The sequence below is a fragment of the Phascolarctos cinereus genome, unplaced genomic scaffold, assembly GCF_003287225.1.
Source record: "Phascolarctos cinereus isolate Bilbo 61053 unplaced genomic scaffold, phaCin_HiC Scaffold_4;HRSCAF=312, whole genome shotgun sequence".
In the NCBI taxonomy this organism is placed as follows: Eukaryota; Metazoa; Chordata; class Mammalia; order Diprotodontia; family Phascolarctidae; genus Phascolarctos; species Phascolarctos cinereus.
Genome location: NW_027555847.1, coordinates 19,355,653 through 19,377,998, shown reverse-complemented (window position 1 = coordinate 19,377,998; position 22,346 = coordinate 19,355,653). Strand labels below are relative to the sequence as shown.

General features: G+C 42.5%; 1 protein-coding gene across 3 annotated transcripts in view; it reads right to left on the bottom strand.

Annotated features, from left to right (window-relative positions):
- The window catches only part of BMPER (BMP binding endothelial regulator), a 291,522-nt gene that overhangs the window by 222,508 nt on the left and 46,668 nt on the right, over positions 1-22,346 (bottom strand). For 2 of the 3 annotated variants that reach the window (XM_020969089.2, XM_020969086.2), the window contains exon 3: positions 21,271-21,370. The exons of the other annotated variant lie outside the window; for it this stretch is intronic. In XM_020969089.2, coding sequence (XP_020824748.1) covers positions 21,271-21,370 — 100 coding nt within the window. The remainder of the gene's footprint in view (positions 1-21,270; positions 21,371-22,346) is intronic. 3 annotated transcript variants of the gene reach the window in all.

The window sequence follows — 22,346 nt, the reverse complement described above, 5'->3', positions numbered from 1 at the left end:
TCCCAGGGGAAGGAACTCCCTCCACCAAAGCAGATCTGCACCTGTTCTGCATCTTAGAGTCACTGAGAGCATTGGGAGCTTAAGCAACTTGCCTCAAGCCTTATTTTTCTATTTAATTTCTATTTCTATTCTATTCTAAGAACTAACAATCCTAGAAAAGTGCCGAGGTCTGAGAAGTGAATCGACTCCCCAGGTGTCACCTGTTACAGACCAGAGGCTGGAGGCTTAATGAGAGCAGGACCTTGCCTTCCCAAGTCCTGCCTCGTAGCTAAGTAGCCCAGGGCCACCAGAGGAGTTGTCTCACCTGCGGGTGCCACGTGGCCCCAGACACTCTCTAGGACTAGAAACTGCAGGAAAATCTGCATTGGGAGGAGAAGCCAGGGAGAGCTTCCTCTAAGGGTGAATGCACAGATCCTGATACAGCAACAGCGGCACAGTAGCTGGTTATTAGCATGATTCAAAGAGTGATTAGAATAGTTGACAAATAAATGCTCCCCCCTCCAGCTCCTTTCCTACCCCCCACCCTAATATACACACATCTTTTCCTTAAGAAAGGAGAAAGGAGTCAATGACATCTGAAAGTTCGCACGTACAGGAGATCTACAAGTGTGAGGAAGGGAGTAGGAAATGGATTCCAGATTGTGGGACTTTGAATTTAGCGAAGCAGGCAAAGCAGAGGAAATTAAATTAGACCCAATTAAGCTGCTATGCATATGCAAATGACCATAGGAATGAAGAACAAACCAGGCTTTTCAAAATGTGGGATGCTCTTCCATTGAATAAATCCCAGCCAGCACCAGACAATTCAGATTTCTGTCAATGATGCCATAGATTGTAGATCATAGATCTACAGCTAGAAGGGCCCTTAGAGGTTATCTAGTCCAAACCCTTCGTGAAAAATTAATGGACGTTTCATTTATGCCATTCAGTCACGTCTGACTCTTTGTGACTCCCTTTCGGGTTGTCTTGGCAAAGATACTGGAGTGGTTTGCCATTTCCTTCTCCAGCTCATTTTACGCAAGAGACAAGCAGTGTTAAGTGACTTGCCCAGGGTAGCACAGCTAGTGTCTGAAGCCAAATTTGAACTCAGGTCTTCCTGACTCTAGGCCTGGTGTTTTATCCACTGAACCGCCTAGCTGCCATCTTTTGTTTATACATCATCAACAATTCTCAATGCATCCCTCCCCTCTCCCTTTTAAGGAGAAATAAAATACGGAAGAGGAAAAACCATGCAGCAAAACTAACCGATATCTCAAAAAGCCTGACGCACAGTATATTCAGTGTTCCAAACCCATAGCTCCCCACCTCTGTAAAGACAGAAGGGAGGCACATTGTTTATCTCTTCTTTGGAGCCAAGGTTGGTCTTTATAAATCACAGCGTTCAGCTTTGATTGTTTTGTTATCATTTTTCATAGGATCATATCTCAAGAGCCAGAAGTTACTTCACGGGCCATCTAGCCCAGCCCACCCATTTTCCAGAGGAGGGAAATAAATTAAGTGACCTGCCTAAGATAACTCAGGTAACAGCGCGGTCCTCAGATTCCAAACCCAGAAGTCCTTCCACTGTACCATGGAGAGTCACATGCTCATCACATGTTTCCACCTTGTCCCTTTATAAAGCTCTCAGGACCCCACCCCAATTTGCTGTATATTGCCTTTATATATGTTTTACATTTACTTAGGGCCATCTGATTTTAGCTGGAGAGCTAGAAGGGAGCCCAGATGTTGTCTAATCCAACCCCTTCGTTTTCTGGATAAGGCAGCTGCAGTCCGGGAGAAGCCGCTCTCTCAACCTCCTACAAGCAACTTGAAGCATCAGAGGCCAGAGCCACAGAGTGTCCATCGATAGCTTGGTAAATTTTCTTCTGGTCAAAGTTGCCCCCTCCCCAAGAATTGGACCTACCGGAGGGCAGACAACGTGGTGTCTTTGCTTTCCAAGTGCCCAGCCCAATGCCCAGCACAAAGTAGGTGTTTTTAAAATGCTTGACTGATGAATTGATAAATACTACCAGCATGCTCTGAATCAGGCTGCCCCGACCTTGAACATGACAAATACGACATGATGCAACCTCACCTCGAAACAGTAGAAGCCCCTTCCAGCATATTTCAACCACTCTGTTAACAACACTGGTCCCATGAAACCAACTCTCCCCTGGAACGTTCTCCTATCGAATGCCCCCTTTTCAATGAACTGACATCGTTAGTAGGCTGGGGGTCTGGGGCAGGCCTTACTTCAGCCCTTCTAACTTAATTTACATTTTCATGCCAAGCCAATCAGCTCATTACAGCCTTTTTGTCAACTCACGCTGCCCCTTACAGGGGGCATCTGCTTCCAATTCTTTTTTCCAACCTCTTCCACCTTCTAACAGCTCACATTTACAGCACATTGTAAGGCTGGCAAGATGTTTTGTGCTTGAGTATCACAACGGCCCTGGAAGGTAAATGCTCTTATTATCTCTATTTTACAGAGAAAGAAACTGAGGCACAGAAGATGAAGGACTTGGTCAGAACCACACAGGCAGGATTGGAACTCGGGTCTTCCTGATATCAAGTCCATTACCCCCAGGCTATCTCTGCACCTTTAAATCCAGCTTTCTTTCCACTAGACCAACGCCCCTCCTTAAAAAGTTAGCCATTAATCAAGTACATAACATTCTCTTATACCATCATTTTCTGCAGGAAAACCAGATTCTCTGAACACCCTTTGGACTTAGAGCACACCTTCTCTGGAACCCATCCCATGCTCATTTCAAAGATTTCCTTGACTGTTGGATGAGTTCTAGAACTGGAAGTGTTCCCAACCTTGCTCTTGAGTCCTGGACAACCCCCTCCTGCCCCCCCCATTCCTCACACTGCACTGGGTTTCCAGAATCCTCTTCTGCATCTCATCAGCCTGGAACGGGTTTAAAAGCTGGACTGCAGGAAGCTCTTGACTAAGTGACCCATTCAAAGGCTCAAGGTCTCCCCTCAGGACCTCCTGCCAAGTGGTCACCGATAGTGTTACTTCAGACATCTGAGGGAAAACTTCTTAAACTAAGCTTTTCTTCTCACTTCCCCCTTCAAAAAAAAAGTTTGTTTTTTCTATTCACTCTAAAAAGAAAATAAAATTGGTCAAAGTTCCAGACCTTAGGACAAGACCCTCTAGAATAGGGTTTCTTTACCTGAAGTCCGAAGGTGACTTCAGAGGGTCCATTTGCTTGGAAGAGGAGGAATTTGTATCTTTATTGTTAATGACCTCGAAATGAAATTTAGCATTTCCTTCAATTATGATTAAAAAAAACCAAAGCAAACATGATTGTGAGAAGGTGCCTGTAGGCTTTATCAGACAGCTCAAGGGGACTGTGCCCAAAAGGAGCCCTGCCTGGAAGGAACCCATTAATGCTTTGGTAGGACCTGCTTTTCTGGGCTGGATAAGTGTAAGTGTGAAAGGGGAAGAGGGAAGAGGGGAGGAGAGCTTCCTCCCATGCACTGCTCCGAGGTGGGAGAGGTTAATGAGGCAGCTTCTTGGGGGAATTCCCTGGCTTTCCTGTTTTTGAGGCTAACCATGCATTGCCTGCCTTGAGCCAGTCGAGGCAGGCTTTCCTGTTGCTTACATTCTCCTTCCTTTATTTGGTTTTGTTTCTAAAAGGTAACTTGAGGAGAAAAAAGTTTTCAAGAACCCTACCAGAGAGAGGTATGTGTTTAGATGTGTGCATATGTGTGTGAACATGTGTATATGTATGCATGTGTGTATACAAGTAGAGATAGACATGTATCCATGCACAATACATGCTCACACATGCCTACATTTATAGATATCATCTACGTATACACACAAGCACATGTGCATACACATGTTCACAATGCCTCTATTTAGATATAATCTACACATACACACAAACACATATGTGCACACACATGTTCACACATGCATATATTTATAGATATCTACCTATACACACAAGCACATGTGCACACACATGTTCGTGCATGCCTATATTTATAAATATTATATACATATATACACGAGCACATATGCACATATACATGTTCACACACCTATATTTAAATATTATATACACATACACACAAGCACATATATACATATACAGGGTATAGACATATACACAATTATGTGAAGTGGCTAGGTAGCTCAGTGCATAGAGCGCTAGACCTGGAATCAGGAAGACATGAATTCAAATCCTACCTCAGACACTTAGTAGCTGTGTGAACCCAAGGAAGTCACCTAACCTTTGCCTCGATTTCCTCATCTACAAAATGGAGATAGTAAAAGCTGCCTACATCCCAGGGTTGTTATGAGGATGCAATGACATATTTGTAAATGCTTTGCAAACCCTCAAGAGCTATAAAAATGACAGCCACTGCATGTGAGCTAGGCAAGTGATTTCACTGGTATAGAGCAGAGGTGTCAGCCATGCCAGGGACGACCCACAACACTGTCACATGTGACCCAAACCAGATTAAAATGCAATTAGAAATAACTAACAAAATAAATTAAAATACGATAAACCATAGATAAGATTACATTTTAAAGCTATGTCAGTAGGCAGCCCCAGGGATCCTTAAGCATGGCTCAGTAGGCCCCATTTCTATTTTAATTTGACATCATTGGCACAAGGAACTTCCTAGACAGGTTACACCCTACACCCATACAGATCCAATTGCCTGGGGCCCTGAGAAGTTACCTGGCTTGCTGAGGTCTCACAGACAGTAGTTGTCATATGTAGGACGTGAGTCATGAGGGGCTTCTTGACTCCAGTCATATCTCTATCCACTATGCCCTATTTATAGATATAGATATATGGACATATATCTATGGATAGATAGATCCATGTATCTAAATATGTGATTTATAGATATAGATCGATAGATCAATCGGTCAATAGATCGATAGATAAGAGCTGCTTATTTCTTTTTTTTCTCTGAGTCATTTCCACCCAACAGGGAGCTGGCAATACATGACAAGAAGTTGGGTGCTATGCTTGGCCCAGAGAGCTATTCATTTTCTTCGAGTCACCCACACAGTCACCTTATTCATCTACTGAGCTAGGGCTCTGCATACACACCGTACTATTCCCATGAAACCAGATACATAGAAGGACTATGCTGTAACAAGATTCCAGAGCTGAGGGGCAGGAGGGCAGGCCCAGGCTCCACAGCTTCAATCCCTCACACCAACTCCCTCCTCGTCCCATCCAAATTTCCAAGAATGTAATCCAGACTTTGAAAGGTAACCTGGATTCTGCTCCAGGTACAGCTCGGAGGTTGCCTATATCTCTAGGCTAACTCATTAATTTGAAAACTGGCCAGGGAGATACCTAAACATGTCTGCACACAAACATCTCAGACCCTTATAATGCATGGGCTACTAGACAATTAGTCTCCTCTGGGACAAATAAGCAAATACCAAGTCAATAGACTAATACTGTTTATAGCCATTCCAGGGCTACCCCACCCACTCTTTATTAACATATCACCATCTCCACAGCCTTTAAAGGAACCAACCACCTTTTAGGGGCCTATAGCAGAAGAGTCACTGGGATAAATACACAGCACCAGAACAGCACCGTTTCTCTTAAAGGAAGGAACTAATGCACATGATCTACCCACCTACCCACCCTCCTACCCCGCTAAGCCCCTACAAGAGGTTGTTTTCTGGGCAAAACCTGAGAAATGAGTTAATGACACTGACAATAATGATGAGATCTGTAAGGTAGAGTTATAGATACACATAGAGAGAAATGTCTAGATTTGAAAGAATATGTCAGCCCTTCTTGTTTAGAGCAGGGTTCCAGACCTGTGATTTCATTAAGACAGGGAACACGCAGGGAGCAAATTCCTCCACTGATACAACTTTGTAGTCGTGGCTGTTTAGGGCACTGAGAGGCAAAATTACTTGCCTAGGGTCATCAAATCGATGTGTCAGAAGCAAGAATTGAACCAGGCCTTTTCTCACTAATATAGTCTATGGGTGTCAGGTTTTTTTTTTTCCAATTATGCTGTGGATTTGTTTTTGTTCTTGTTTTACTGCTGTTCGTGCTACGCCATTTCAGTAAATGCCTTTGCCTTGACCTAACTGTGTATTCTGTCTGATTAGAATAAAAGTAAACACACCAGTGAGGGCACATAGACTATAGTTTTAAGAGTGAGAATCCCCACAGTATGTTACACCTAGAAAATTTATCATTCCCCAAAAACGGATCCAACCTATGTGTTCTACATACAGGTAGTAGCCCTGAGGGGATGCTACAGGAAAGGAAGAGGGAATAAGCATTTATATGGCACCTCCTACTTGCCAGGAGCTATGCTAAATGCTCTAAAATATTATCTCATTTGATCCTCCCAACAACTCTAGAGGAAGATGCTGTCATCTTCATTTTAAAATTAAAGTTAAAGAAGCTCAGGCAAATAGGGATTGAGTGACTTATCCAAGATCACACAGCTTGTTAAGTGTCTGAGGCCAGATTTGAATTCAGGTCTTCCTAACTATAAGCCTAGCAGTTTATTCACTGAGCCAAGTAGCTGCCTAGCCACACTACAGAAAAGTTGAATTTGTACGCCTGTTACACCATGCTGCTTCTCATATATGCCTCTGTAGAGATAATCATATCATGTGAGAAATGAATAAATGGGAATGAGATGAGAAAATACTCATTTACTCAAAAATGCAAAATAATACTTATCATGAATATAGTTGATCTATGTATATATAAACATAGATTATATGCTCACGTGTCTACTTCCCTGGGCAAAGAGCTTCCTAAGGCCAGACTAGCTGTCAGGGCCCCGCTGCAGCTGTTCACACAAGTCGTTCATCAGGCTAAACTCCTGGAAGGGAAGGGGACCCAAACCGTGCTCCAGCTGCAAACTCTATTCCCAGGACACCCTGGCTGAGTGAGCCTCGCTTGGGGGAGGGAGCCAGGCCACACTCACAATCACAGTCTGGGGCCACGCTGGGGAGAAGCAGCCACCTCAGCCATTCTGGGTCTTTAAATGGAGCCGTGAGGCACCCCCAAGTTAGGGGGTAAAACTAAGACATCAGGTCAGCAGACTCACAGGTCTCTTACACCCTTTACATTATCCTACAGAGTCCTGTACAATAAGAAGGGGGGCAGACTCAGGACTTGGGGTGTCATTGGTATGAGGAACTCCCAGATGAGGAAAGTCTCTCTCCCGGTGCTGATGAGCACCTTCTTGATAGCATCCAGGATTGGAGAGCTTCCTGCAAGAGCACAGAGACAGGAAGTGCCCTGTCCATAGCCAGATGGGGTACACTGGTCCCCTCAGAGCCCTCAGTCCGCTCCACGGTCTCTATCTTGTATATGCACAGCTGTTCGTTCGTCACCTCCCCGTTTGACTGTGAGCTTCTTGAGGGCAGGGACTGATTCTGCCTTTCTCTGCACGCCTGGCACTAAGCCCAGCACCTGGCACATAGTATGCACTTCATTGAGGCTTGCTGATCAACTGATGATCTACAACACAGCCCGAAACGAATGCAAAACCAAAGCAATGGACTCCACCCATTTGGCTCAAAGTCGATGTCAGTTTTGAATTTCAGCAATGGGCTTAGCAAGACTAGATTTCCCTAAAATATGGTTTTGATATTAGCAAAGTCCACTTAAACCAGAGCCATGTGCATTTCAATGCCAAAATATCCTGGTTGAGTTTACGGGGAAGGAGCTTAGGAAATTATACTTCTTATATACTCTTTTCCAGTTGAGAAGGAAAAAAAAAACCTCATAAATCAAATCCCACCTGAAAAATAGTCTTGTTTTTTCTTGAGAGAAAACCACCCCCTCCAAAATGCTTAGAGTCAATTAATTTTATAGAATAGATGAGTTCATACTCTGACCTTTAGCAAAATGCATATAAAACTACCACCAGAAGACTCTGGGGCAAAACTGGCTCTATTATTTCCTTGTATAACCTTGGATAATAATGATTAATAATAATAACAACAATAACTCTTGTATGATGCTATACAAATATCTCATTTGATCCTTTCAACAACCCCGGGAAGTAAGTGCTACTATTATCTCAATTTTACAGATGAGGAAACTGAGGCAGGCATTAATTAAGTAACTAGTCAAGGGTTACACAGTGACTGAGGCCAGATCTCAACTCTGGTCTTCCTGAGTCTAGGTCTAATGTGCTATCCATTTCACCATCTAACTGCCTCAGAATGATTTCACCTCCCTGGGTCTCAGTTTCTTTATCTGTAAAGTGAAGGTATTGGACTAGGTTTAGAACTAAAAGAGACTTTGAAAGCCTCTAAGAACCCTCCAGCTTGAGGTTTTCAAAAGAGGAAATTCAAGAGGAAATACCCATTGCCTCCTGAATTCTCAGCTGGGGATGCCCACCCAACAAGCAATTCTCCAACCCCTGGAGATATTTTTAAAATATCTGTGGGCTCTCTAAGTGTGGCATCATACTCTGGACCAAGCACAGGCACACTGGTGAAGTAAACCATTCTGTACCTCTTTGCTTCTCCAGCTGGATCTCCCCCTCCCCCAACCACTTTCCCAAAGAGTCTAGTACTATCTATTTCTCAGTCCTCTCCAAAACTGGTTCACACTAAGGTGTAAAGGATTAAGGTATAACCACCACCACCCCCCCACCTGCATTTGCATTTTAACATCTCATAGAGTTGTGAGCTTCCTAAGGGTAAGATCTAGTGATCAGTAAGAGTCTCATGAATTTACTGGAGCAGAAGAAAGGAAAATGCTCACTAGTGAAAGCAGTCACCTCCTCTACTTGCCCATAAGGTAAGTCATGTGGAGCCTCCAGAGGATGTGACCATGTGACATAAAAGGAAAGATAGGGATGGGGTCCAGGAGGAGAGGGAGGACATCAGGGCACACCATCATTTTGTAGGGGGTAGATCCAAGACCTGCATTAATTGTTGGCAGAGTCAGAACCAAAAAGTTGCATTGCAACATCACAGAGAATTTAGCCCTTTGGGTTAATTCATTCTTTCAGTCTCAAAGAGGTTAAACAAGATTCTTTATCCTAGAGTTACAGAGAGACAGGAATGGTAAAACTCTCCTCTCCTTCTCCCTTCCACATACTATGGCCACCCTACCATACACACCATAGGGGCAGTATAGGAGTCAAAGCCAAGAAAAGGGGGGCATGAGAGATGGGCTTTCCCAGATGGGGGAAATGGGATTTGGCATTCTGCTTGGCTCTGGAGGTCACAGCAAGGACCAATGGGTGACCATTACAATGATGCAAATTTAGTCTTGATGCAAAGGAAAAATGGGGTAACAATTATACTTGTCCAAAAGTAGAATGAGCTGACTCAGCATGCTATCATTGCAAGTCTTTTAGCAAAGGCTGGATGACTTATTGGGTAAGCTAAGGAGGAGGATGCTTTGGGGGCCACAGGTTGGACTTGTGGACTCTGGGGTCCCTTCTAACTCTGAGGTCCTGAGAAGTAGTAGAAGAGATTCTTAACCAGGTACGTATTAGACGCCTGAAGATAATGGGATCACAGACTTAAAGTTAGGAGAGATTTAATGTGCTCATTTAGATGTTGAAACTGGGCCTAAAAGTATAACAATCTGGCAAAAGTCACAATAGAGTCAGGATTTGAACCTGGTTCCAGATTCCAAATCCATCACTCTTCTCTATCACAGTGAGGTCCCTTCCAATCTGATCCTGGGATTATCAGATTCTATGGAACTTTTTAACTACGGTCTGAGTGATTTAGAAGCATACTGGGTCTCAAGGTCATGGAGTCCAACCCCCTCACTTTATAGTTGAGGAACCTAAGGCTCAAAGAAGATGACTTGTCTAAGGTCATGCAGTCAGTACGTTTCAGAGGCAGAATTTGAACCCAAGTGTTCTGACTCCTAAGCCAGTGCTCATTTCTCAGCAAAAAACAAAAACAAAACAAAACAAAAAAAACATTTTAAATCCCTCCTTCCCCCAATCCCTGTTCAATATCATATATTACCATCATCAATGTTCTGCCTGCTCTTCTTTTCTAGGTGATTTAATCATTTTATTAATAAAGCCAGCAGGTCATTAATAAATAAATAAAAGGATGGTCATTTGGTCATCTCTTTTAGACCAAAGACCCCTAATAGTGGTAGGGTAACAGTTTATATGCCCTTCGAAGAGGAGGTGTTCCTAAGGGGTGCCTACTCAACTCTGATGGGTTACTCAAAAGGGAAGTGGGCTATCTTGGGGTATGTGACTTAGGTCACTCAAAGCTTGGTCAAAGAGACATCAATTTCCATAACACCCATCTTGACAATGAGGAGAATCAATATTTCCCCAGACCTGTCTGTGCAAACACAATGAGCAGGAATGTACCTATTAGCCTAAATTTAGAATTTCTTTTACTATCTGATTAGATTTTGGCCTCAGTAAATCTCTAAGGAAGATTTCCTACACTAGTTGGTTTCTAGATGAGGAAGTAGAAAAGGGGAAAAAAACCTTGGCCCTAATACAATAATGAGTTATTAAATATAAGAGAAATATTCATTCCTCACATTCCCTCATTTGATTTTAATTGAGATATTAAGTTTCCTCAATGAATCACTAACTGATATTACAAATGCTTCATCCTTGGGACACCATCTGAGGCAGTCCTGTGGTTCAGGTATGGTCTCAGAGCAGTTCTTCTCCAGCTCAGGCCACTTGTAGAAATTCTCCTCTCTGCTAAAAATTTCCTACAAAGTTGATCTTAATACAAATTTAAATTTTCTTTGCCACTAACCAGGTCAGATAATGAAAGTTAACTCAACCCTCATGTCTCTATTATTATAAAATCAAATTTGGAACCTTTTAGAGGATGGAATTTACAATTTTGGGTTGGCCAATTGTCATGTTGATATATCTCAGAAACTCAAATATTAACAAAAAATTAGGACCCAATTTTTCTACTTGGCATTATTCATTCCCTCATTAGGAGGATGAGATTCCACTAAAGAATTAATAACAGAACATTCTTTATAAGAAGATGGACTCTATTACACAATTGAATTCATTTAAAAGTTGCCAGATTAACTTCAACTGTAACAAAAGGTTTAGGGATGGTATATATAAATACATTGGGTAATCGATTTTAAAGCAGTGCATATCAAATAAGTTATTTATAACATAGCATTTTCAACTTTTAGCCATGTTCAAATGAATTGCCCCTAACAAAAGTTAATGTCTCTTTAAGGCATTTACAAGGCAGACCACAAGTCATTCTTCTTCTAAGACAACTAATTGTACTGAGACAGTTATGATATTCACTAAGTAACAAAATCCTATCCTGGTCTCACAAGCCTGTGCATCATTTGCCTAATTATCCCCAAACCATTGTGAGCAATTAAAGAACCCTAACTTACATAGGAATATATAGCTAGCAATAGATGTCAAGATTAAATATTTAATTAGTTAGTTGTTTGGAATATAAAAGACTAAAATTCTAGGCCAAAATGGCTCAAATCTTCTGCCTGTGCTCCAGTATCAGTCTACAAGGTAAAGGTTTAATACTGTGTTCATACTGATTATCTGACATGATTATAGATATTTGCCATAAAAGAATAGGGACAGAAGAAAAAGTGCTCCCTGATTTTAATGTCAATTCCAGGCAAGAGTTATATAGATGGCTAATTTGCATTCAGCCAGGCTTAAAGTCAGCCAGGTGGGATATTTTCAAGGGGAAATGTCATACTGGAGAAATTGAGTCAGGAGAATCTTACCTCAGCCCATGACAATAGTCATTCTCCTAACCTTTCCCATGAGAAGTCCACCTGTCTGATAGGGTTGCTGGCTCATAGATCATTGGATCAATAGCATTTCTTGATGATCATACCTGGAGTTGGACTCAGAATAATATCAGTTAACAGTCCTTTAAAGTCTTAAATAGCAAGTTCCAATAATCAGAGCTTCGGGTAAATTCAACTTTCAAGGGTCACATATTATAGGCAATAAGTATTGACTATAATCTCATATTGGTAACAGTATTCATCACAGAAATATCACAATTTATCCTGATATAACTAGTACTCATGCTAAGTAGGTGTTTCTTCATTCTAAGTTCAACATTACATAAATGATTTGCTTTAAGATGCTTAATAACAAACAACAAAAGCCTTGGAGTGGAATGTGCAAATATAATAACCTACATTGTATACAGAGAAGAGATTTTATGAAACATTGCCTATAGTAAAATATGTTCAGTTATTAAGCATGTTCAAATGGACAGAAACAGAGACTACTGCTTTCAGAGTTCCTCTAAACAATGGGAACTCCATTAAGGTGACCCTTAAGTAGTTTGCATTCATTTCTACACATGCTCTAATCCCAGATTAAATAACAAATATAAGTAAAATCAGATTTTCCATTAGGGTAATACAAGATAGCTCAGAAGTTACCACTCTTCACTGTCTGTTCTGAAATCCTATTCCTTAAAACATAAACAAAAGAGGTTCCTGACTTTTAATCTCACAACTTAATAGATTTACATATTTGTTCCCTGCCTGCTCTTTAGTCAATAGGTTTGTACAGATGGGGGCTCTAGTTTTGTTGGAAATTCCCTAAGCATAATACATGGCTCAACTTGGGCAATAAATTTGAAAAAAAAATTATATTTTTCTTTATATTTTCCCCAAGGCTCCTTTATGTCAAAGTTTTTTCAAATATGAAAAGGCAAACCACATCACAAAGTAGAGGAGAACAAAAGATACTTTGCACATGGAAATAAAAGAGAAGACCATAGAAAACAAACCAGACCAAGTGAAGCAAAAGCATTCTCTCGCCATCTTTCCTAACTGAGTTCTTGTAGCAAATGGTGGCTGATTTCTGTTCAGGAGAGGGCAGAATGTGGCCTATAAAGTCATGAAACACACCTTCCCCATTTGTTATTCACCAACAACAAACACTGAGATAACAAATAAGTTATTGTTCATGAGAGAGCCCCAAATTAAACGAGGATCCTCCGTCCAAGGAAACCTAGACGAGCGGCCAAGTCTGCAGCAGCGCTCCCAATGAGCTCATGGGTTTTCATCATACAATATGGGTGTTTTTTTCTTTAATGAGAGCGATCTTTTACCCAGTTATTATTCCGTGCAGGCAAAAGGTTAGCTTTTAACTGTTACAAGACTAGGAAGAATTCCAAAGGCACGGCGTGCCTTCAGAATGGCGTGCTTGGAAAAAACAACTTTAATTTTTCTGTATGCATGGGGCAAGAGGAGGGGAGGAGCAACAGGTCACGTATAAGTTTTCTCTTTTGTTTCCACAGTCTTGTTGGCTTAATTAAAGGGGAGAAAAAGAATGAGGAGGAAGCTCCCCACAAGGGAAGGCAGAGGCAAGGACAATCTGACCCGAGCTGGGGGCACACAATTAAACAAACTTGCCCAGAATTCTCTTTGCAAGCAATTTGTACGTGCTACTTGTGGTTCAGACAACCATGGACCAGGGAGAGAAACCAAGCTAAGGATCATAGATAAAGAGCGAGAAAAAAACCTTATAGATCATCTGGTTCAATCCTCCCCCATTTTACAAACAGGAAAACTGAGGCATAGGGACTCGACCCAGTTTACTCAGGTAGTAAGCATCATAGGCAGCATTTGGACCCTGTGCTTCTGACTTCAGAGTCTACAATCTTCCCACTGCACCAAGTACCTTGTCATTTTAATAACAAAAATAATTTCTGACATTCATCTCTCACTTGAGGGCTTATGAAATGGTTTACTTGCATTTTTTATTGATTTGGTGCATATTTGGAGGCCACATATAAAGTTGTAAAGGAAGCAGCATCAGTTTTAGAGTCAGAGTCTCTGGATTCAAATCCTAGCCGTGCCCGGTGTGACCTTGAGCAAGTCATTTAAATTCTCTACCTCAGTGTCTTCATCTGTGAATCAGAGGACTAGACTAAATGAGTCCAAAGTCTGTGATTCTAATAATAGGTGATGACTCTCATTGCCTGCATTCTTCTAGCCCCTTTTGGGTCTTTGAAGTTCTTTCTTACCAACAACCCTGTGAGGTGCATAGCACGAGTATTGTCATGCCCATTTTACAGGCAAACAGAACGAGGATCAAAGAGATACTGGCAATTGCGCAACTACTAAGTAAGTGTTGCACTCAGGACTAGCCAGTCTTCTAGCACTCTGTCCAGTAGACCTTCCAATACACTACGCAGCTTTTCATGTTCCCTCTGATGTTGTCATGGAGGAAATAGCCATAGAAACTGGGGAAAAGATTTTAAAAAGCTAGGAGACAAGCAGGGGGTGCTGAAAACGCTCAGCAACCACTCTCTGGGAAGGGGGGATTATATGCAGGACACTTTTTTAAGTTTAATTTGCATTATTAACACTTTCTCCCACCCTCTGTTAAGTCTAGAGATAACCAACAAATCAATGAATCAAGCCCTGATTTGCAGTATTTGCTGATTTCTGATGTGTAAATGGTCACACTGCAAATTTAACAATCAACTGAGTCCAGCACACTGCAGAAGATAAAGGAGAGGAGATGATTGTTAACTAGAAAATAATAATAACAACAATAACAGTAACAATAATAATATGAACTAGTGATATATTGATGCTGATTTATAAGGCATCATGTATTTCATTTCAGCCTAGACCCAGAAAAATATGGTCTTTGCAAAGCAGGTGTCCTGGGGGACAAGAGTCAGCATCACTAATGGTGCACGTAAGAGGCGGTGGAAGAGCTCTTGACTTGAAGTAAGGAAAGACTGGGTTTGGTTCTAAATTCCAAAACTGAACCTCTCAGATCTTCAATTACTCATCTGTAAAATGGGCATAGGAGAAGAGAGACTCGATTTATTAAATCGCTAGTATAGGAAACTCCTTCTACCAACATTGGTCGTCCATCACTGCCTCAGCAGCTTCTAGCCCTGGTTGTCCAGAGCTCTGAGGGGTTAGGTGACTTATCTGAGGTCACACAGACAGTATGTGCCAGAGATAGGACTTGAGTGCAAGCCCTCTTGGTTTCAAGGGCAGCTGTCCAGCCTCTTGACCACACTGCCTCTCAGGGAGGTGATTCCTACACTACTTACACAGAGGGCTGTTGTGAATGAAGATTTAAAAAGCTATTTGGATGGGAATGATGAGGATGATGAGGATGATGATGACAAGGAGGAGGAGGAGGATAATGTTGATAAAAAACCTGCCAAGCCTCTTCTCCCCTCTAATTTGTTGGAGTTGACCACCCAACACAGGAGGGGACTGTCCAAAATACTCATGCTGATGCTGGCCATGAGAACGACCCGTTCTCACAAAATTAAGAGATTTGTGGAAGACTCATTTGCTGCTATATAGGACTGTGTGGTGGAACACAGCATGCTACAGCAAGGTAAAAGGCAGGAAGAAGAAAACATGACAAAGCTTCATCATCTTCATCATCATCATTATCACTGTAAGTATTGTTATTATTATGGTCCCTGTGCACAACATTTCACCCTAAGGACCAATGGGCCTTTCCATTGGCCCTGCAGCTGAACCCTCCTCTCTATGCTGTCTTCCCCCATTAGAATGTGGGCTTCTTGAGAGTGGGGATTGTCTTACTTTTCTCTTGTGTCCCCAGCACATAGCACAGTGTTTGGCACATGCCAGATTTTAAAACAGTTCCTGAGAGTTAAACACTAAATCCGAAGCCAGACCATCCGTGTATTTTATGACAGCTAAATTTGCTTATCAGTTGTAAACAGGGAAAGAAAGAGTCAGGGAGAAATGCCATTAAACTTTTTTTTTCTTGACAGCATGGTTTTCAATAGCTTTTATAAAGGAAAGGAAGAAAAGAAAGGGAAGAGAAGAGAAGGAAAGGGAAGGAGGATGAAAGTTGGGAGAGAGAGGAAGAAAGGAAGGAAAGAAGGGGAAAGGAAGGGAAGTGAAGAGAAGGGAAAGAAAGGAAAGGAAAGCAGCAAAGGAATTAGAGAGGGAGAGAGGAAGGAAGGAAGGAAGGAAGGAAGGAAGGAAGGAAGGAAGGAAGGAAGGAAGGAAGGAAGGAAGGAAGGAAGGAAGGAAGGAAGGAAGGAGGGAGGAAGGAAGGGAGGGAGGAGGGAGGGAGGAGGGAGGGAGGGAGGAAGGAGAAGGAGGAAGGAAGGAAGAGGAAGGAAGGAAGAAGGAAGGAAGGAAGGAAGGAAGGAAGGAAGGAAGGAAGGAAGGGAGGAGGGGGGAGGGAGGGAGGGAGGAAGGGAGGGAGGGAGGGAGGGAGGGAGGGAAGGAAAGGAAGGAAGGAGGGAAGGAAGGAAGGAAGGAAGGAAGGAAGGAAGGAAGGAAGGAAGGCCTTCATTAGGCACTGACCATGTACCAGGCATCGTAATAGGTACTGGCAATAGAAATAGAAAAGTCATTCAGTCCCTTCCCTCAAGAAGCTTGCATTCTAGTAAAGGAAGACAACATTATAAGAGGTTTCAGGAGCAAATCAGAAAGATCCCCATGGTCCTCATGGGGTAGCACAAGGCAGATGATAATACATCTTCTCTAATGCCATTTCCACTTATAAAACCATATCCATTTCTAATGTTAAACCTTTTGAAAATGAAATTAAAATGATGATTTTTCAGGGAGAAAGAAAATCTTTCTTAAAATAACAAGCGATCTAATCTTAAACCTCGTTTTTATGCTAATTTCTATGGAGAATGATGGGAAGGAAAAGCTACAAAATGATAGGGAAGGAGAGCAAGAGAGAGCAGGAAAAAGGGCCAGCCAGGGCAGCACTCAAGGCACAGAATGTGAACTGGGAAATTGCTTGGAGATGGGATGATCAAGTCGTTGGGACAAGGTGAAATGAAGAGAGGGACAGCAAGAATAACTACACCTCACATCTACCTGACACTTTAAGGAATGCAGAACACATTGTGTGATTGTCTCATCTGACACTCACAACAGCCCCATGAGGTACATGCTGTGAGTATTATTATACCCATTTTACAAATGAGCAAAACTGAGGCTCAGATAGGTAAAATAGGTTGCCTGTGATCACAGAGTGTCTGATTCAGTATTTGAATGGATTCCTCCTGCTCCCAAATTAGAGCCCAGCATTCTTTCCCTGTTTCCACGACCCCAGAAAACAGAGCATTCAGAAATAATCTGGAGGAAAGCTTTGAAGCCACGCAAAGGAAGCTAAAGGATCCTAAGGTCTAAGGGATGATCAGAAGAAAACAGATTTGCTGGAAAGCTACGAATAGGAGAAGGGAACGTGTATTTACTGAGTTCCTGCTATGTGCCAGAGCTTTACAAATATCTCATTTGATAGAATGATAGCCCAAGCAGAGAGCACAGACAGAGCTGGCTGCCATAATCTCATTCACATCCATGAACTGATATAAACAATTTTCAGACTTTGAGAGAGTGCAGTTCAATAAATCCATCCAACTACCATAGAGCAATTGGTCCAAAAGATTGCCTTATTTTCCAGATGAGGAAACTGAGGCTCAGGGGGTTTTCATGATTTGGACATGTTAGATGCTCCCAATAGACCATAAGCTCCTTGAGGGCAAGGGGCTATGTTATTTATTGTCTTCCTATCCCCAGGACCAAGAGCAATGCTGGAGTGATTGGGGGGTTGCACTGAAATCTTATGGTGGCTTAGTGCATGGAGCACTGGGCTGGGAATCAGGAAGACTCATCTTCCTGAGTTCTAATCCAACCTCAGACACTTACTAACTGTGTGAACCTGGGCAAGTCACTTAACCCTGTTTGTCTCCATTTCCTCATCAGCTACGTGAGCTGAACAAGGAAATGGCAAACCACGCTAGTATCTTTGCCAAGATAACCCCAAATGGGGTTGCACAAAGAGTCAGGCATGACTGAGACAACTGAGCAACAAAACACCCGACGTAAAGCTGTGGGGCAGGGGGTCAAGGATGAAGATGGAGTCTGTTCTGAAGGGTGCCTTATCCCAAAGACTCTGCAAAGATGGGTGTGAATACTATCCTTCCTAAGGATGAAGTAGTGTGTATAGATTTGGAAGTCCTACAATGTGCATCCATTTGGATGGGGTCACACAAATAGCGAGGATGTGAGTCAGGATTTGAACTCAGATCTCCCTGATTTCAAGACCAGTGATCTGTCCTTTGCAGCATCTCTCAAATAAATCCCTTTCTCTCCTCTGACAGTGCCGCTAGCCAGGTGAAGGCCCTTATCACTCCCCTCCTGGACTCTTATACTAGCTGCTGGTAAATCTCCCTGCTTCCAGTATCTCTCCACTCCAGTCAATCCGCCACTCAGATGTCTTCCTCAGGTCTGACCGAGTCACTCCCTATTCAACAGACTCCAGGGTGACCTCCGGATTGGGAAGCCCAGTGCCTTCCAGGGGAAGCCCATTCATTCCACATTCAAACAGCTCTAATTGTTAGGATGGCCTCAATCATCATCAAGTCTGAACCTGCCTTTTCACAATCTCCACCTACCATGCCAGGAATTCAGCAGCATCTCTGCTGGAGAAGTCTATAACCCAGTGAGAGAGAAGACTTCCATTCACTCCAGTGAAGGAGACAAGACCAGGCAATGGCAGGAGGTGAAAATGGACTTTGGAATGTGAATCAGAAGACTAAGATCTCAGCATTGGTCAGGGGCCTTATGGAAAGGGCTACACTGGAGTCATGAACCTGAGTTCCAATCCTGGTTCTGCCATCCTGGGCAATTAATTCACCTGAGCCTCAGTTTCTTCATCTGTAAAATTAGGAGGTTGGATTAAGTGGCCTCTAAGATCCAATGTGATAGAACTTTTTTGTGTGTGTCATGGACCCCTTTGGCAATCTTATGAAACCATGAGCCCTTTTCAGAATAATGCTCTTTTAAGTAATTGAAAGAAGGGCTAAATTTCAGTTAGGGGTTCATGAAAATAAAGATGTAATGTGGATCTCCTATCCAAGTTCACAGATACCCCAAAATTTATCTGTAAGCCTCTTAGGGATTGAGAGGTCCCAGGTCAGAACTCCTGCTGTATAACCTTACCTATTTCTGTCACCTCTCTGAGCCTCACTTTCTTCATCTGTAAAATGAGAGAATTAGACTGGACAGATGCTAACTTCCCTTCCAGGTCTGGATCTACGGTCCTGGGGCTCCTTAGGGAAGACTGAACTCACTGGTAATGATGAGGGGAGATGCTCCATCTCTCCTCAATTTCCTCAACCTACAACCAAGGGAATTGGCTTCAGTGGCTACTAAGACCCCTCCTACCTCTCAGGTTCATTTCTGTGAGTCAGACTACAAGTGCCATAAAAATCTGTGGAAGGGGGATAGCATGAGGGGTTGGAGAGATTGAGGCTTCCTGGAAAAAGCATCACCTGAGTTGGGTTTGGGCAGCTAGGTGCTGCAGTAGAGTGCCAGGCCTTAAGCCAAGAAGACTCCTCTTCCTGAGTTCTAATCCAGTCTCAGACATTTACTAGCTCTGTGACCCTGAGCAAGTCACTTAACCTTGTCTGCCTCAGTTTTCTTATCTGTAAAATAAGCTGGAGAAGGAAATGGCAAACCATTCCAGCATCTTTGCCAAGAAACCCCAAATGGGGCCTCGGAGAGTTAGACACAACTGAAATGATTGAATAATAACAAGAGAGTTGGGTTTTGATGAGAAGATTTTAGATCATAAGGTGATAGCTTTAGAGCCATAAGAGACCTTAGGTGTCATCTGGTCCAGTTCCCTTGTTCTATGGATTTAAAAAAAAATGAGGGCAGATGAACTGTCCAACATTATAAAGGACCATAGAGTTAGCTCTGTCTTAGAGACCATCTATTCTGTCTCATTTATCAATGAGGAAACTGAGCCCCAGAGTAGTGAAGTGTCTCACTCAAAGTCACACAGGACGTGAAAGGGAAGATTTGAATTCAAGTCCTCTGCCTCCAAGTCTGGAGCTCTGCCTCCAAATCTCGGTAGCATAAGAGTAGTATGAGAGGGTGAGTCCTAGAATCAGGATATACACGAGTTCATATCTTCGTTCCAATGCACAAGAGCTATGTGAGCCACAGACAAACCACATAACCTGTTTCAGTCTCAGTTTCCTCATCTGTAAAATGGGGATAATAACGACAAATCCTCCTAGAGTTCTTATGAGGATTAAATGAGAACAAGAATTTAAAGTGCTTTGCAGACCATAAATCACTGTATCATGGCTTATCATTATGATTATCATCATTATTATTAATTAGGAGAATATTCCAGGCAAGGGAAATGAGCACCCACAAAAGCTCAGGGCTGGCAATGAGCATTGCATGCACATGAAGCAGTGAGAAGGCCACCTAGACCAGGATAAAGGGTGGGTATTGAATAAGGTGGCATCAAGAGAACGGAGTCAGATGATGAAAGTCCTTGAGAATGAAGCAGAAGAATTTGGCTTTGATACTGGTAGGAAATGGGGCCATGCCAAAGTTTTTGAGTAAAGGTAAGACAGGCGGAAAGTATTGGTTAATGAAAAGGAACCAAGCAATCATGGAGAGGCTCCCTTTTCCCCACTCCTTGCCTCCATCCTGCATTTATTTAATTTATACCAGTTTTTATTTAGCTATTTATGGACTTGTCATTTTCCCCAATAGAATGTAAGCGCATTGAGGGCAAAAACATCTTTGGTTTTGCCCCAGCGCTTAACCCAGTGCCTGACACATAGTAGGCTTTTATAAGTGTTCACTGAATGAATGATTGAATGGTTTGGATAGAGTGAGGGGATTCAGTTCAGTTCAATTCATGAAGTATCTGCTATGCTCCTACTCCTGGAAAGACAGTGAACAAGATGCTGGGGATAAATATAAAAGTGATACAGCCCCAGCAGTCACCAAAGAAAATGCTTGGGGGAGAGGTGGAGAAGAGGGTGAAGGCGCAACTTTGTGCAACAACAACAACAATAATAATAACTATACCAGTTAACATTCAGATGGTGCTTACAACACACCAGGCATAGTGCTAACTAAGTACTTTACAATTATTATTCCATTTGATCCTCACCAAAAAAAAATCCTGTGAGGTAGATGCTATTACTATCCCCATTTTGCAGATGAGGAAACTGAAGTAAGTGACTTGTCTGGAGTAACACAGCTTGTAAGAGTCTGAGGCTAGATTTGAACTCAGGTCTTCCTGACTCCAGGTCCAGCTCTATCTACTAGCTGCTGATAAGTAAATACAAGGGCCATACAGAAGACAAAGTTATTTATAGAGGGAGAGATTAGAGTCTTGGAGTTGGAAACCCCCCTTCCCCTGTCCCCACTCCCAAATTCCTACCACCAACTCATCTGCAGAGAAGGACTGAGGGAGGAAAAGGGTGAGGAAAAACTCCAGAGGCCAAACAAATAGACCCAAGAAAAGCAGCACCTTTGCATCGTTCACAGCAGGTTCCCCTCTGCTTAACCACCAGGGCACAGTCTTTGGAGAACAGTGGACACTTCTCTCGTTTACATGTCACTTCTTTATTCTAGGCAAAAAAAAAAAAAAACAGACAGGAGACATTTATAGTCACACTCGAACATGGATACCCAGGTTCTCACAGATAAACATGGCAGGCATGGTGGGGGCAGAGGAGGGATTCAGGTTTCCTTTAGCCCCACCTTCTACCCAGTCCTCATCTTGACATGAAAGTGGTGTCTATCATCTGGAAACAGACAAACAAGTTGTAGCAAGTGGAATGACGAGAATTACTGGACCAAAAGAAATGCTGAATGTGAAGAATTCAGAAAAGCATGGGAGACTTACATGAACAGATGCAGAGTGAAGGAAGCAGAGCCAGAAAACAAAACACATGCTCACTGCAACAATGTAAATGGAATGATCAAGAAAATGAAGCGGAACACTGAGCAATTGTAAATGCCCAAGCTCGACCTCAGGGAAGAGACAAGAGAGTGAACTTCCCTTCGTTCATTGCCAAGATGGAGCCCACAGGAGTGGAACGTGACTTATCCTGTCAGACATGGTTGGGTGGCTTTGCGGGACATTTTTTAATCTTTATTTTAAGTGAATAGTCCATGGATATGTGTCAGGGGATTGGGGTATAAAATTGAAAACAAATGTGATATAAAAACAAAAGACATTAATAAAAAACTAAACTATTGTTTTTAAAAATAACCCCTACATTTTGTGCCAAATCAAATGAGATGTCTGTAAGGTGCTTAGTACAAGGCCCCGCAGACAGTGAGTGCTTAAGAAAACTGTGCCTCTGTTTCCTCGGCATAGTATGAGAGTGTCAGACTGGATAGCCTTCAGCTTCCTATGGTCCTAGGTTCTCAAAACTTCTGAGTGACAGAAAGCTGGATGTCACCAAAAAAGAAGGAAGGAAGGAAGGAAGGAAGGAAGGAAGGAAGGAAGGAAGGAAGGAAGGAAGGAAGGAAGGAAGGAAGGAAGGAAGGAAGGAGAGAGGAGAAAGAGAGAGAGAGAGAGAGAGAGAGAGAGAGAGA